Source organism: Magnolia sinica, chromosome 9, assembly GCF_029962835.1.
Source record: "Magnolia sinica isolate HGM2019 chromosome 9, MsV1, whole genome shotgun sequence".
NCBI lineage: Eukaryota > Viridiplantae > Streptophyta > Magnoliopsida > Magnoliales > Magnoliaceae > Magnolia > Magnolia sinica.
The window spans coordinates 80095302-80111168 of record NC_080581.1 but is presented as its reverse complement, the minus strand read 5'-3'; the positions used below and the strand labels follow the sequence as shown (position 1 = coordinate 80111168).

At 39.4% G+C, this 15867-nt stretch overlaps 1 protein-coding gene across 1 annotated transcript; it reads left to right on the top strand.

The window, feature by feature from the left end:
* Positions 1-777: 777 nt before the first annotated feature.
* LOC131255814 (cellulose synthase-like protein E6) lies at positions 778-15011 on the top strand. Its single transcript, XM_058256684.1, has 8 exons — positions 778-1083; positions 2967-3285; positions 8385-8525; positions 10278-10409; positions 11167-11379; positions 11617-11841; positions 11934-12281; positions 14334-15011. Exons 1-8 carry the CDS (start codon positions 818-820, stop codon positions 14877-14879), a joined length of 2190 nt encoding a protein of 729 aa, XP_058112667.1. The 5' UTR covers positions 778-817; the 3' UTR covers positions 14880-15011.
* Positions 15012-15867: the final 856 nt, after the last annotated feature.

The following is a 15867-nucleotide window of genomic DNA, read 5'->3' as shown; positions in this document are numbered from 1 at the left end:
AGGAAATAGTTGGGCAAGAGATGTCCACTATTGATTTTTGTAGGGTACACCGTAATAATCATATAAAACCCATTCCAGTTATTAGATGCCGTACCAAAACTTAGGCATGGTATTTAAAACTCAGGCCCATCTTTGATTCAAATGAGAGAAGCAGTTTAGATGATAAGCTTGCCTATATACACTGTTTCTAATCATTTTGGCTGAGTTTTAGGTCCTAAGCCTAACATGGGTGAAGTAGTACTAGTCGGTTAGAATGGATTTCACATGAACATCAACTGTGGGGCCTACCCATGCAATTAACTTATTTGGTTGTATAGCGGCCATTACTAACAGAAATGTTAAGGAAATTATTGGATTGATAATTAATTAAATTAATGAGGTAGCTTATTGAAAATGTTTTTATCCAGTGTAAAATTTATATTGCTTAGATTTTTTATTTTATTTTTGTAAATTTATCTATTTAAAATTGAAACCCATTAGATAATTCCTATTTAGACTGATCACTTTTCTTCAATATTTCCCGTTGAATATTTAACCATTAACTATTCCTACTTTCACCATCAATCCAATGGCTAGAAATCAGATGTGGATGCGACTTCTGAGAAACAACCCATCCATGCTACAGTAGACTTGCTTGGCGTATTATTTTCCACGTGTCATGTTGTAAGATGAATCTACCATATTCCCTGGATCTACCAGATTCCCTGGCCCCACCTGATCATTTCCGTCTACTTTTTCCATATGTGATGGAATGATTATCTAGACATACCCCCGAGAGAGAGAGAGAGAGAGAGAGAAAGAGAGAGAGAGAGAGAGGATGGGAAAAGAAGGATATGCACCTCTCTTCGAAACTCAGGAAGCAAAAGGTAGGATTGCATTTAAGATTTATGCAATTTCGGTATTTGTAGGCGTTTGTATGACTTGGATGTACAGAGCAACTCATGTTCCAAAAGAAGGGTTGAGATGGGCATGGTTTGGCATATTTGGAGCTGAGATTTGGTTTGGAATCTATTGGATTTTCACTCAATCAGTACGTTTGAGGCCTACCTATCGTTCTACCTTCAAAGAAAGGCTCTCTAGCAGGTATGTACCGGTCTACTCATGCTCAATAAACACCTATCATGCATACATGAATCTTACACATACGTCCATGTATGTGTGTATGTATTTATATCGGTATATACACAAAATATATATATATGTATACATACACTCATGGGACATGATCGACGGCTCTAAACCTTTTAAATGATGCCCAATAATCAACTTGAACCACCTATTCTCTTAAGCATTTGACCAGTAGCATGGAAAATGGATGGTCAAGATTGAGTGGATAAATGAATTGGTCACAATCGTCATCTGATTTGATCATGGAAATCAAGGACTGATTTGATCATCCCAGCCATATATAGATTAGAAAAGGTTTGCTATAAAAGTTTATCCACTCAATCAGAACTCCTACCATCTGACAATCAAAATATATAATCTATGTATTTTGATTGTCAGATGATGGGAGTTTGGGAAAGCAGCTACATACACACCCAAAAGATGGATGGATGCGATCGTCATATCATCTCCGCACCACATGGGAGGGGAGCGGATTAGGTGAGACCCTGGACTAAAGCGAAACAGTGCGGCCCTTACCGTGGGGCCCACTTTGATGTATGTATTTTGTATCCATACCGTCCATCCATTTTTACAGATCATTTTAAGGCATTACACAAAAAAATTAAGCGGATCCAATTATCAGGTGCAGCATACCATAGGAAACAGTGCTGATTGAACACCCTACCATTAGGGTGCACCTTAATGTTTCAGTAGTGTTTATTTTCCATCCAATCTGTTGATAAGATCACGTAATCCTAGATGAAGGGAAAAGACAAATATCAGTTTGATTCAAAACTTTTTTGGCCTTTTAATGGTCAATCACCACTCTTTCCTACGGTATGGTCCACATGATAATTGAATCTTCTTCATTTTTATAATAATGCCCTAAAATGATCTGAAAAAACGGATGGACGGCATGGATGCAGAATATATCCATCAAGCTGATATGGGGGATAGTACTTTGTTTTAGGCAGAGAGGCCACACATCCTCTCTGGCAGAGATACATTCTGAGTGTTACATCCACTCCGTCCATCAGGTCCTTCCATTGATGTTAGCTCATGAGGACAGGATTCAACCTGCTCTGCACCTCATATGGGTCCGTTTGAAAGGAACAATGTTGATGAGGACACACACCTTAGAAACATTCAGATGCTGTTTAGGGTAATCCAACCGTTTATCTAGTGTACTCACGAGGATAAATGAAAAGGATAAGAATGAGCGGCATCCAAAACATTCTGATGGACGGCACAGATTTCATGCACGTGAAGTCTTTTTCCCTCACATTAGACAAAGTAACCCCCAGTACCAAGTTTTTTTTTTTTTTTTTTTTTAAATGAAGCGCCAATGGCCAGAATTCACAATGTTGGTGGGCCCCCATGTGATTGATATATATTACATCATTCTTTTGAGTAAGGTACGAAATGTGGATGGTCTCGATTATTCACTCGTGCAACCAGGTGACAAATACGCGGCTAGGATCTTCCAAGATAGTATATTTTTTAGTAATGGGCAATTAACAGTGGATCCCACCGTATCAATGTTTTGGATTACTGAACGATTGGCCTCAGTTGAGATTGTCTGATCGATATGTTTTGGACGGTCTCAATTGCTCTAAACTTGTGCCGCGTACATTGATCATGAGTCACATCCTTCTAAGGAACCGTGATTCTTGTGATCAGACGACTCTACAAGGAGAATGATGCCATACAAGGCCACTTCATACAGCCGTCCGATCAAAACCGTGATTCTTGTGATCAGACGGCTTTAAAGAGGCCTTTCACGTAGATGGTATAAGATTCCATTTTTGTCCTCTTAATTTATCTCTTTCTTTTAAAAATAAAAAATTTTAACGGTGCAGATACGAAGATGAATTGCCGAGGGTGGATATTTTCGTGTGCACCGCGGACCCTATAATAGAACCACCCACACTCGTGATCAACACCGTTCTTTCAGTCATGGCCTACGATTACCCACCGGAGAAGCTGAGCGTCTACCTCTCCGATGATGGTGGGTCAGATCTGACATTCCACGCTCTACTAGAGGCGTCCCGCTTTGCGAAGCATTGGATCCCATTTTGCAGGAAATTCAAGGTGGACTCAACATCACCGGCCGTCTATTTTGGCACAACATCTGAGCCGCATGATCCTGAGCACGCCAACGAATGGCTGTCAACCAAGGTAATATATCTTCTACATTGTTTATTAACCGCAAACGTAGATCAATCCAGACCATCCAAATTGTCCGCTCCAACGTGGATCGATCGTAGCCCAAAAATTTATGGATATGGCCATTGTTAGTGTTCAATTGGTGGCCTTCAAATGGGTGGTTCAAATTAAATGTTGGCATTAATCAGGCCATACATGTGGCTTTCGGACCGTGGTCCACTTTAGGGATGGAGAAATGATCACATACATCGGCTAGCTATGTACGAATTTCTCACATACATCCATTCCCCAACATGTTATCACATACATCATGCATCCTCACTAGGTGACCATACGTCAAAGGGTTAGAATTGTCCAATGTGTGTCCATTTCTTTTAATGGTAAGGAATGGATGTGTGATGTACCTTATGGACGGTTTTGATGAGTTAATTGAATTGTCTGACATCTGGTGTTTTAAATCAAGCAAAGTTGCATATGAGAGAGGCTGTATTGTCCCTGTAGGCTAGTTAATTCATTCTGACCAATTATTTTATTTCTCGTTTGTCAAACACTCGATTGGTAACTGCCAGCTCCGGTGAATAATATGCCGGCTAACTTCACGCTCACTTAGGGCGTGTTTGATTTTCTTAAGTAAATGTAAATGCACTGGACAATAATTATTTCCCTAGATGATTAACATGACGTGACTCCTACCTTTTTTCAACACTAAAATCAAGGATGCTGCCAAATATATGGGACACGGATTAGATACTGGCAAGCACTAAAATCAAGAATGCTGCCGTATGTTTGGGTGGCGGATTAGATACCAATAAACACTAAAATCAAGGATGCTACCAAATATATGGGATGCGGATTACATATGACAAGCACTAAAATCAAGGATGCTGCCTAATATATGGGACGCGGATTAGATTCTTACAAGCACTAAAATCAAGGATGTTGCCAAATATATGGACCTCGATTAGACGAAAAGTTCAATAGCCAAATTGCTACTTAAGTGACGTCACCAAGCTATGTGGACCCCACCAAGATGCATGTGTTGTATCCATACCGTTTTTATGGAACAAAAAAAAAGAATGAAATAGATCTAAAGTTCAAGTGGACCCCACCATAGAAAATAGTGGGAACAGTGGCGTAACATCCACCGTTTAAAACTTCTTGGGGCCATGAAGTTTCCAATCAAGTTGATATTTTTGTTTTCACTTCATCTATCTCTATGTTAACTTATGAAATAGGTTGGATCTGAAAAATACATCATGGTGGACCATATAAATGTTTCAACGGTGATTGTGACTGCTCCCACGGTTTTCTATGGTGGGTCCACTTTAACTTTAGATCTATCTACTTCCTTTTCTAATGCCATAAAAGGATTTCTCCAAATGGTTGGATGGTATAGATACAACACATGCATCATGGTGGGGTCTACATAGCTTGGTGACGTCACTTCAGTAGCCATTTAGTTACTGACCTTGTCAGTATCTAACCCGCGTCCAAAAGTGCCCCTACTTTCTCTATGACAGTCATTAGACTGTTTTTCAAAGCAGGAATACCTTCGTATTATCAAACAGGTGAAATTGTAATAATTCATTATTCATAGGGCATTTATCCTGAATTTGGAAAATCAAACATAATAATAATCACGAAACATAGTAAAAATATTATAAAGATTAGAAGGTCACCTCTACTTAGGGTTGTACACGAACCGGGCTAGCCCGGTTAACTCGCTCGACTCGGCCTGACCCGGAACTGAGTTCGGTCCGGGGTCCGAAACCCGACTCGACCTGGCCCGACTTGGCCCGATCCGACCCGACTCGGTCGTTTATATATATATATATATATATATATATATATATATATATATATATATATATATATATATATATATATATATATATCCTAAATCCTTACCCTAACCGTTTGAGACAGAGAAGTGAGAACGGTGCCCGACTTATGAACTTGTTGTAAGGTTCGAAACTGGCCCGAACTCGCCTGATCAGACCCGAACTCGCCTAATTGTTGACCGGGCCGAGTTCGGGCTGGACATGTTGGCCTGGTGACCGAGCCAAGCCAGGTTTGGCTGGTGACCGGGCCAGGCCGGGTTGAGCCCAATTCGACTCGGTTCGGCCCGATGTACACCCCTACCTCTACTAAAGATGCCTGTCATCCAACAGAATGCTATATCATTTAGAAACAGATGCATGACTAAAACCGTAGAAGCTGTCGTTCTTCTAGTGAAAGGTGGCTAAAAGATACAAGCTGTAACAATTTCTAAATATCACGCGTTATCCAACATAAGATACCCAATGACACGTGTTAAGATTTAATTTGCCACAGATATCCACAGGTAGCTAAGTGATGCACTAATAAAAGAAAATAGTAAGAAAAAAAAAATATGAGTAAATACGACAATATAATGGTTAACTAGCCTTATCTTAAAATAAAAGTGTATTAGCCTATGGCTAAGGGATCATACAACAATATGAGTAAATATGACAATACTAACCGATATTTAACCGATCAATCCCGAAAGCTAAGGGATCATACATGAGGCTACTGCCTAATCCAGGTTTATAAAAGTAATCAAGAATAAAAAGCAATGTGCACTCATAAATCCAATCAAATAAATTTCATATTTAGGTTAATGTTATTTATCAAATCTTTTGTTTAACATAGAAATTTATCTTAGATTAACTTAACCTAGTTTAACATCTCCACTTTTATCCAGTGAAATGCGGCAACAAATTCAGATTAATTAATATAGCTTAGTTTAGACTCTCCACTTTTGTCCAACTAGCGCATCACTGCACCAAGTTGGAATTCATTTAATTAGCTCCATTCATGACCTCGTCGTTAGATCATACATCCCCAAGTCCTTAGTAATTCCCGAGCCACTATTTGCTAGCCGAACCATGATCATATCATGACCGTTCAAGTTATACAACCGTCCCAAGTCTACAGGATTGTCAACCACCCACGGCTACTTTGCCCACTCAAATTGTCGTCAATAATTTTTTCTGCTTTATTTTTTTTTTGGTCGATTATAATGTACTATTATTCTGTTCAATAAAATTAGCACTAGGCTTTATATTTCCTACTTTTCTTTAATAGTTTATTTTGTCGATAAATGCCGCAAAACTATCACCATTGTAATACAAAGTCTTTGCTTCCAATGAAAAAGGAACCCATTTGAATGATTAACTCTCTCTTTCACAAATCGCATAATTATTTTTCTATTGATGGTTGAGCAGTGAGGCCAATCTCTACAAATCTGGTATTAATCCAACTATTTCGACACTCGAGGTCACAAAGCATTTGGTTTAACCTAAGTGGTTTACGACTCTAGCATGCCTGACACATACATACTCGCATACTACTATCAAATCTTGGCCATATAGTACACTTGAGATTGTGTTCAAATTGAAACCCAACAGTATGCAACACATATAGTATATGCACACATTGTCACATGCGACACCTATTGGACTCTTGAATATTGATGGTGGCACATCTGGGGTGCTTGAATGTGAATGGTCAAATGTGTAAAACATTTAGTGTTGAAATTAATTTGTGGTTTTTGAAAAAATAATTCAAAATTTTAGAATTTTTCCACCAAAACGATTTTTAGGAATTTTAAATAGAAAATGCGTTGTGTACTTTTGTCCCACATTGGAAATGATAGGAGGAGTTTTGGGGTATATATGTGGATGTGTGTGTAGTATTCTTACTTGGAGATTTGGAGATGGAGACGCCCTAGTTGCATGTATGCACTGGAACACAAGCACGCACGGGCGCTTGGGCTCAGGCACGGGGACGGGCATGAGCTTGGGCAATGTGGTTGTGGTGACGCTAGTTGGCGTACTTTGCACTTTTGAAGTGGTCAACCGTTTCTGAAAACGGCTAGATGCCTTGAAAGCCACAACAATTCGAAAATGGACGAGTCATGATGATCCAGCAGTCAGATCTTCCGATCTGACGACCAGAAACTGCTGAAATTAATGATCAACGGTGAGAAACATTATTCAAACATTCTAAACCATTGATGGCCACCTAGCAATAGTTCACTCCCTGGTGCTTATATAAACTGGACCATTCTCGTCCAAATTCAATCATCTCGAACACAAATCTCTCAATTTCTATCAGATTCTCCGGATAGCATTTCCTTAATATAATATTGTAATCACATTCACTGTTTGATTCTATCAAAAGATCTGTTGCATTGAGTTGTTCCTAAGTGGACCCATCGTGATTGCTGCACACCATATCCAGACTGGCTTATCTTATCCTAGAAGCAATTTGCATGTAACCCATCAACAATTGATAAGGAGACGAATCACGCTTTAAAGACAACATATATTTTTACGTGATTCAACCTAGTGAAACAATATAATTTAACTTTTTTTTTATTTTTCAATATATCCAACATTTTTCTAACATTTAGCACATATAAAGCATGTTTAGAACTTATTATTTTTATTTGCTAGAGTAAGTTCTACCTTTTTGTAGAATGGGAGTTATTTGATACCCTGGTTGTGTATAGAAATGATATAATTGCATGTATTAATTCAAATTAAAGTGAGTAAATTATGGAACAATTTATCCCTAAGCTACAGTTTGAAAATTGGACTGGTTAAACTATCGTAACCTCTGATTTATGTACACTTACCATTTGAAATAAGACCATTGGATGGCTTTTATTTTTTATTGTCCAGTAAATGCCTAGCAATCTAATAAATGGATTACCATATAACAATAATATCTTTTTTCATGATACATCTAAACCGCGGGCATAATTTGAATGATTATTTTGAATTTATTCATGGCATGTATGCGATTTCTCATAAATTATGAATTGCCTATATCATCCATCATCACACTCTATCAAAGTATTAAAAGTATTAAAGTATTTCTCTTTCCAAAGATAACCAATCCTTCTAAACAGTTTTGTATTTTAAATGCGTTGATCTTTTAAATTTAGGAGAATTTTTGGGCATTTGTCATTGAAGTAATGCCATCAAGACATTAGATCGACTTATCATGGAGCATGAAACTCTAATTCCTCTCAAATCCATGCTCTATAAAAATTTCAAAATACATTTGTTTGGTTTTCATAGAAATTGTACGAAGAAATGGCGAATCGGATCAACACTGCAGCTAAGTTGGGCCGCATCCCAGGAGAAATCCGAGCCGAGCACAAAGGTTTTGCTGAGTGGCAATCGGTAGTAAATTCTCGCAACCATCAAGCCATTGTTCAGGTAAATCTTTAATTCCATTTTATTAAAATAGGAAAAATGCCATTGTTTTCACTCTAAGCTTGAAACAGAAATCATTACATATGATCCTTTTATTAGAAGAAATTTTATTAATAAACTTGGAAGTCATACTGAAAAAACGAAAGCTAGCGCACAACGTCTTTGAAGCGGCCAGCAAGCAAGGGATGCAACTATTCTTTCTTGTCAATATGCTTCGGGTGTAGAGCACTTAGTCCATGCAAAAGATGGGCCACAACATGATATTTACTTCATATGAAAATCAGGCAGAGCCAGTCATTTGGTGGGCCACAAAAGCGCACTGATCATACAATCCATTTTTTTTTAATGTTGTGTTCCACTATATGAGTGGATTGACCTAATTTTCACATCGCCTGATCATCATGGTCTGGGCCATCTCCACAAATTGGAATTGGATACTCTACACATGTGACATGTTGACTGGCTGTATGTAATCATTTCTTCAACTCATCTAATGCCGGCATACAACTTTAAACTGCCTGAGTATCAAGCATCATCTGCTGGCAGAGTATCAACTTCTCTTTTTAAAGGAAAGTGATCCAGTTCCCTTAAGAGTACCATAAGTTACTGTTATGGCAACATCTTTCAGCGACAACTCATGAATTATGTGATGGTCATGATAAAGAGTAAAGATCCTCTATTTGTGTCAAACATAACTTTCCTGCTTTCCTATATTGTCATTGGTCCCTGACAATCAGCAATACAGTATTAAATGCAGTGTGTAATAATATGGTCCAATTAAATTGCAACAACCACGATTTTCCTACTTTGACGCAAACTGAGGATCCAGCCTCTATGATAAACAGTCCAAATCCATCAATCAAGGAGTTCAAGTGTCCGGATCCAGCTAGGGCACTATAACTTTTAAGTACTACAGAAAGCATCTAGATCACTTCTCATTTTCCTACTTCTTTCTTCTTTTTTTTTCAAGGAACTTTTTCAAATAACCACTTATCTTTTAGACCATAGATGAGAAACATTATACTTTTAAACTATTTTCATAGAATGCCCACCTTTTGGACCACCTGCGATTAGTCTCATATATGATAGCTCATACCAAGGAGTAGGCCCAAAAGTAAGGCAAATGTAAAACTAAGTTGGATACGGAAAAGGAAATAGTGAGGAGGTAAATGTAAAATCAAGTGTAAAAATATAATTTTTACACCTATCAACCACTTTTTAAAACCGTCCATCCATCAAAGTTGACACAGGTGATTAAGTGTAAGTATATTAAAAAGAGAGGCAGTTTTATGAAAATAGTTTGAAGTTATTTTCGTGCATAACCCAAAGTGGGGGTTAAGATGTAAAAAATAAAAATAAAAAATAAAATAAAAAGACCTTCCTTTGGCATTAACACTGTAAGTAATCGTTTTTCAGCATTTCTAAAATATTGGTGACTCAACCCACTATAGTGATCCAGAGCATGAGATCACGGGTTTGAATGAAGTAATCTAAAATATATAAGCAAACGAGCTAAAATATTTGCTTTTGGGCATTGAATTTCCAAAGTTGAGAATATTATTTCTAACCGTCACATTTTATAGTTACCTGTTCGATGGTACAATTTGGTTCAGCTGTATGATTTTCAGGGTATGCTCCATCCACAATGGATTGTACAATTTGAACGGTCTGGATGGACGTACATATGTACCGTAGTATGAGTGAGTGAGTCACCACCATCTAATTATTTATTGATCTCTCTAATAATATATACAGATATTAATTGATGGGAGGGACCCGAATGCTGTGGATACTGAAGGATCGACATTGCCAACACTCGTGTACATGGCACGTGAGAAGAGACCTCAACATCCCCACAACTTCAAAGCTGGTGCTTTGAATGCATTGGTAATCTTTACATGCTTGTTTGTGGAAACACGTGCAGACTAATGGTGAAAATAGGCAGGGTCAAAGGTCAGCGTGATCCAGACCCGATTAATAGTTGGGCCGAAAAGAAGACATGGGCCCGGCCCATTTAATAATTAGGTCTTTGGCCACAGGTCCAAGCTCATCAAACAACATAGCAAATGGGCCTTTTATCTGGTATTGGTTAAATCTTTATATAAAATATTGCAGACCTAGGCCCAGATCTCATGCTCTAATTAATTGGGCTTTATAGGCCCATATCGACCCCTTTGGGCCATCAATTTTTACTGGATTGGGCCTAAAGCTGCCGGCCGACCCAGCCCATTTCCATCCATAGTGCAGACAGACATTAGGCATTTTGGGCATACATACATGAGAGTTTTGGAGAATCCCTGGGCAATTGTACTCGGCTGGACAGCGTGTATCATATTCAGGACAACAGATCTATGCATAAGGTGGGCCCACCTAGTAAATTACTTGGCCTAGCTAGAGACCATGCTAGTTCATTCATCAGGCAGGCCAAACATCTATCACTGGCAACAATTTCTTATACCAGCCATCGTTATTTTACATGGAGGCCATCTATGCAGTGGGGCCCACCTGAAGAAACATCCATGTGTGTATGCAAGTGCATGGAAGCTCTCGTGCACATGAGCGTCCGCATATAGAAACTCATGTAGGGCCCACATATCGCAACGATCCTCACCATTGATCATGATCACCGTGATTGAATTTGCAGATACGGGTGTCGTCGATCATAAGCAATGGGCCAATCATCCTGACCGTAGACTGCGACATGTACTCAAACAATGCGGGAACGGTGAGAGATATATTGTGTTTTTTCATGGATGAAGAGAAGGGTCATGAAATCGCTTACGTACAATTCCCTCAATGCTTTGATAATCTCACTAAGAATGATATTTATAGTAATTCCCTCACGACACTTTTCGAGGTAAGTATTACAAATTTGATCATTAAAGTTCTCTAGTGAGCCACATCCAAAATCAAAGTGATCAGACAATCTCGGCCATCCGGTCGTTCAATCATTGAGTAAACCATTCATTTTGTGGGGTTATGATCAGATGGTTAATTACCATAGTCTGATCATTTTGCATATGGGTAATGGTCCACTAAATCAATGGTTATGATGATCAAAATGATGGATCATTAAATGGGCTTGGCTATGTAGGTGGAATACCACGGTGTTGATGGATATGGAGGGCCATTGTACATTGGGACAGGATGTTTTTTTAGGAGGGAGAGTCTATGTGGGAAGAAGTATAGTGAGGAATACAAGGAGGAATGGAAAGAAGGAATGGAAGGGGGAGGAAAGGGAAGTGCAATGGAGTTGGAAGATAGAGCCAAAGGTCTTGCAAGCTGCACTTGTGAAGAGAATACTCAGTGGGGAAAAGAGGTCTCTCTCTCTCTCTCTCTCTCTCTCTCTCTCTCTCTCTCTCTCTCTCTCTCTCTCACTCTCATGAGCTTTCGTGTACTTGAAATGTGTAGATGGGATTGAAATATGGGTGTCCAGTGGAGGATGTGATAACAGGCTTGGCAATTCAATGTAGGGGGTGGAAATCTATATATCTCAACCCAACAAGGAAAGCATTCTTGGGTGTTGCACCTACAACCTTATTACAATCATTGGTGCAAAATAAGAGATGGGGAGAAGGACACCTTCAAATATTACTCACAAAGCATTGTTCATTCATACAAGGGCATGGCAAGATAAAGCTAGGACTTCAAATGAGCTATGCTACTTACAATGCATGGGCTCTCAATGCCGTCCCAACACTATGTTATGTTGTGGTCCCATCCCTTGCCCTTCTCAATGGCATGTCCTTATTCCCAAAGGTACGACTCTCTCTCTCTCTCTCTCTCAAACAATTTTTCATACACGCACGCATACATAGGCTATAGGTTCTAGGACCGATATAGTACACGAAACCAATGTTCAATCCTTAATGTGTCTAGACCATTGGTTTCTTCTAGTATATATACTCGAATATAAGAAATAGGCTAGCATTACTATCGCGTAAGCGGGTACTTTTGTGGTATAATGAGGCAGGGAAGGACGTGATGAGGTGGATCTTTCTTGGCTTCTTTTTTTCGGTCCATTTTAGCCATGAACAAATCTATGACCTGTTCTACATTAGTTCCCTCCATTTCAAAATAACTCATCCTTGAATAATTTTTTATATTTGGTGAATAATAATCGTATGGTCCACTATGTTGAACATGTGTGAGTTATACATGTCTTCAAGAAGATCAACAACATAAGCATTGTCATTGATCTTAGGAGGATAGGTACCGATCTAAACTTCTTATACTTCAACTTATTGTATGTCCTAATTGGAAATCTTTCTTTGCACAGATGAAACATCACGTTGTCACTCACATTGAATACCTTCAAACATCGATGTGTGTCAGTCCTTTTTTATACTTGTCGTTGGATGCCTTCAACTGGGCCGGAACATTAGTGTGTATACTTATGATTCGGTCCGCCATATGTTTTGCGGTAACACTCATGCCCAAAAGTTTGAGCAAAAGAACCAAATCAAGAGTATGTCGAGGCACTCATCCGCATGCAATTTCAAATGAGGACTTGTTAGGGTGGGGCAATTCAGCATGTTATTGAATGTGAATTCCACCTGAGCCAAGGTTAAGTTCCACTGCTTGGGTTTATTACCCAAAATGCATCGTATAAGGTTTCCAAGTGTATAAGGGTCATCGAGGATCGGCAATGGAGTGTATAGTCCAGTGTTTTGTGACCGCCCCTTGGATGTCTAACACATGAGACACTGCTACACTGCTTTTCCCACATACCATTTCAGTTGAGGCATCGTCATGTGATAAGCACGATTGTAAATTTGAGCGCTTACCGAAAGTGGATCATCGCCACGAACACGCAATTGCCATAGGGCATCCGTCATGTGATTGATGGCAGCCTGCAACCCTTATGTGACTTACACCCAGATCCATAGCTCAGCTAGCAGACTAAGTGGAGATACCTCATTTCAACACTTAAGGTCTTGGTATCGATCCCTAGTGGGGGTGGCTAACATGGAGTGTGTATATTGACATGGGTGTGTACTAAAAAAGTTATCCAAAAAAAAAAAAACCCCTTATGTGACTTGTCGATTGTCTCACTACACCGTTTCGAAAGCTATCACTATTAAAGGATAATTTTCTAGAGTACTATCTATAGAATTGTGCCCGATCTATCGTTAGAAGCCATTGATCCGAAGAAAAACCTTACTCTAATACCAACTAACGCAGGAAAAGACGTGATGATGTCGATCCTTCTTGTCTTCTTTTATTCAATCCATTTTAGCCATGAACGAATCCACAACCCGTTCTACACCATATAATCAATACAGCCCGTAGATTTCCATGGCCATTGAAAGGATGGTATCATCTGATCAAAAGGGAATTTTTAAAAGAGATTGAAAGAACAAAGGTGCAATCAACATGATGAATGGTTCTTTTTTCCAATTATATTTTTCTGGAACCCACTTGGTTTCAGTATCTATATATTATCCAAACTGTCCATGTAGTAGGTCCTACCATGGACAATTTTAAGCCTGACTCGACCTTGACTCTGTGTGATTCATTGAGTTAACTCACTAAGTCGACTCTAAAGGGGATGGGTTTCAAACCCAAGACCTCAAGGAGAGCAACACCTCTAATCATGTATTTTCACGTCCTTCCGTTATTTTTAGATTTGATTTATATATAACTATTTAGAAATGTTTATAAACAATATTAATTTAATTATTAATATAGAGTCGAATCAAGTAAAGACTCATCCCAGTCTTCAAGGTAACCCAACTCGACTACACATTAAGTCGAGTTAAACTACTATTGAATGTGATGTTCATGTTGAAAATTTGCATCCCCCTTCAGATCTCAAGCCCATGGTTCATAGCCTTTGCATATGTGACCGTCGCAAAGCACGCATACAGCCTAGGTGAGGGGCTATGGTTGGGAGATACAGTCGAGTCATGGTGGAACCAACAACGAATTTGGCTCTACAGAAGGACGTCGGCATTCCTCTTTGCCAACATCGATGTCGCACTCCGGTTATCCGGGCTTGCCAAATCAGCATTTTCGATCACAGCGAAGTCAACCGACGATGAGGTGGCCGAGAGGTATGAACAGGAGATCATGGAGTTTGGGTCCACTTCTCCCATGTTCACTATCCTAGCGACGTTGGCGATGTTGAACCTCTTCTGTCTAATTGGTGGAATCAAGAGGGTAGCCATGGGTGATGAAGTGGGAGATACAGAGGCATTGGTGTTGCAGTTTGTTCTATGCGGGGTGTTGGTCATCATCAACTGGCCTATCTATCAAGGGCTCTTCTTGCGCAAGGACATGGGCCGCCTGCCTACCTCAGTTGCATTTACATCTATTGGTTTAGCTATGCTGGCTTGTCTAATACCCATGCATTAGAGCATGGGTCACATATATAACATTCAGGATTATTTTGATGCAGACATCAAAACCATAGTTTTCAAGTCGAACCCATTAATCAAATATTTCATTTTTATGGACCGGAATCGTCTACACGACTTGTTTTATGCACTTAAAACACTGAAGCTCTATGAGACCTGCCATTTGTATATGTAAAACCCACTCTTAACCATTGAGATCTATCCTTGATTCCAGGCAATGAGGGAAAATATATCCAGCTCCACAACTCAGGTGGACCATGCCACTGGGAACAATGGGGATGGGATGCCAACTTTCAAGAAGAGAAATGGAATCCCCTAAGCAAAAGACGTGGTGAAGTGCACCTTAGGGGCCGTTTGGAGGCACTTTCGCCAAAAGAGGTTCTGGAAAAGGGATTTTCAAGCTTGCTTTTTTCATTCATTGGTTTTCCGAAAGGGGGTTTCTAAATGCTTATTTCATTGAGTGGGGGATTAGACAGGATCTGCAAAGTGCATCCAATGCACCACACTGGTTTGGCACAAAACAGGTTTAGGCCTCAAACTGGTTTTGAAGGTGCATCCAAATGGGCCCTCGGCTAAATTGTAGAGAGCAGAATCAGCAAACCCCATTTGAGTGGGCAAGTGAAATGTTTAGCCCAACGGCTAAGGCACTGATTTCCTGAAAATTAAACGAAAACACTAGCCTCTAATCCAGTGCATTAACTTGCAACTAAGGCCTTCAATCTTGATCTGCGCTCGCGGGAACTGGTTCCGAATCAATCAAATAACACCTCTCTAATTAACTGTGAGGATTTTTCCAAACATAAGAGGTAAGGGTTGGCATGTGCGCCAAATGAAAGATAGTGCGAACAAGCGCGAACATGACACAGCTTAGGATTTGGTCTCCAGACCTTAAGAATCAGAAAGATTAATGAGAATTGGAATTTCTTCTTCTTTGAGAATTTCTTTCACCAGCGCTTCACACTGCAAAGTCACTCTAAAAAAGGCCC

Excerpts from the sequence above, each read along its gene's own strand:
- LOC131255814 (XM_058256684.1), top strand. The coding sequence starts at position 818 with ATGGGAAAAGAAGGATATGCACCTCTCTTCGAAACTCAGGAAGCAAAA. Across the intron at positions 10,410-11,166 it reads CTGGTGCTTTGAATGCATTG|ATACGGGTGTCGTCGATCAT; the intron begins GTAATCTTTACA and ends TTGAATTTGCAG. Across the intron at positions 12,282-14,333 it reads GCATGTCCTTATTCCCAAAG|ATCTCAAGCCCATGGTTCAT; the intron begins GTACGACTCTCT and ends ATCCCCCTTCAG.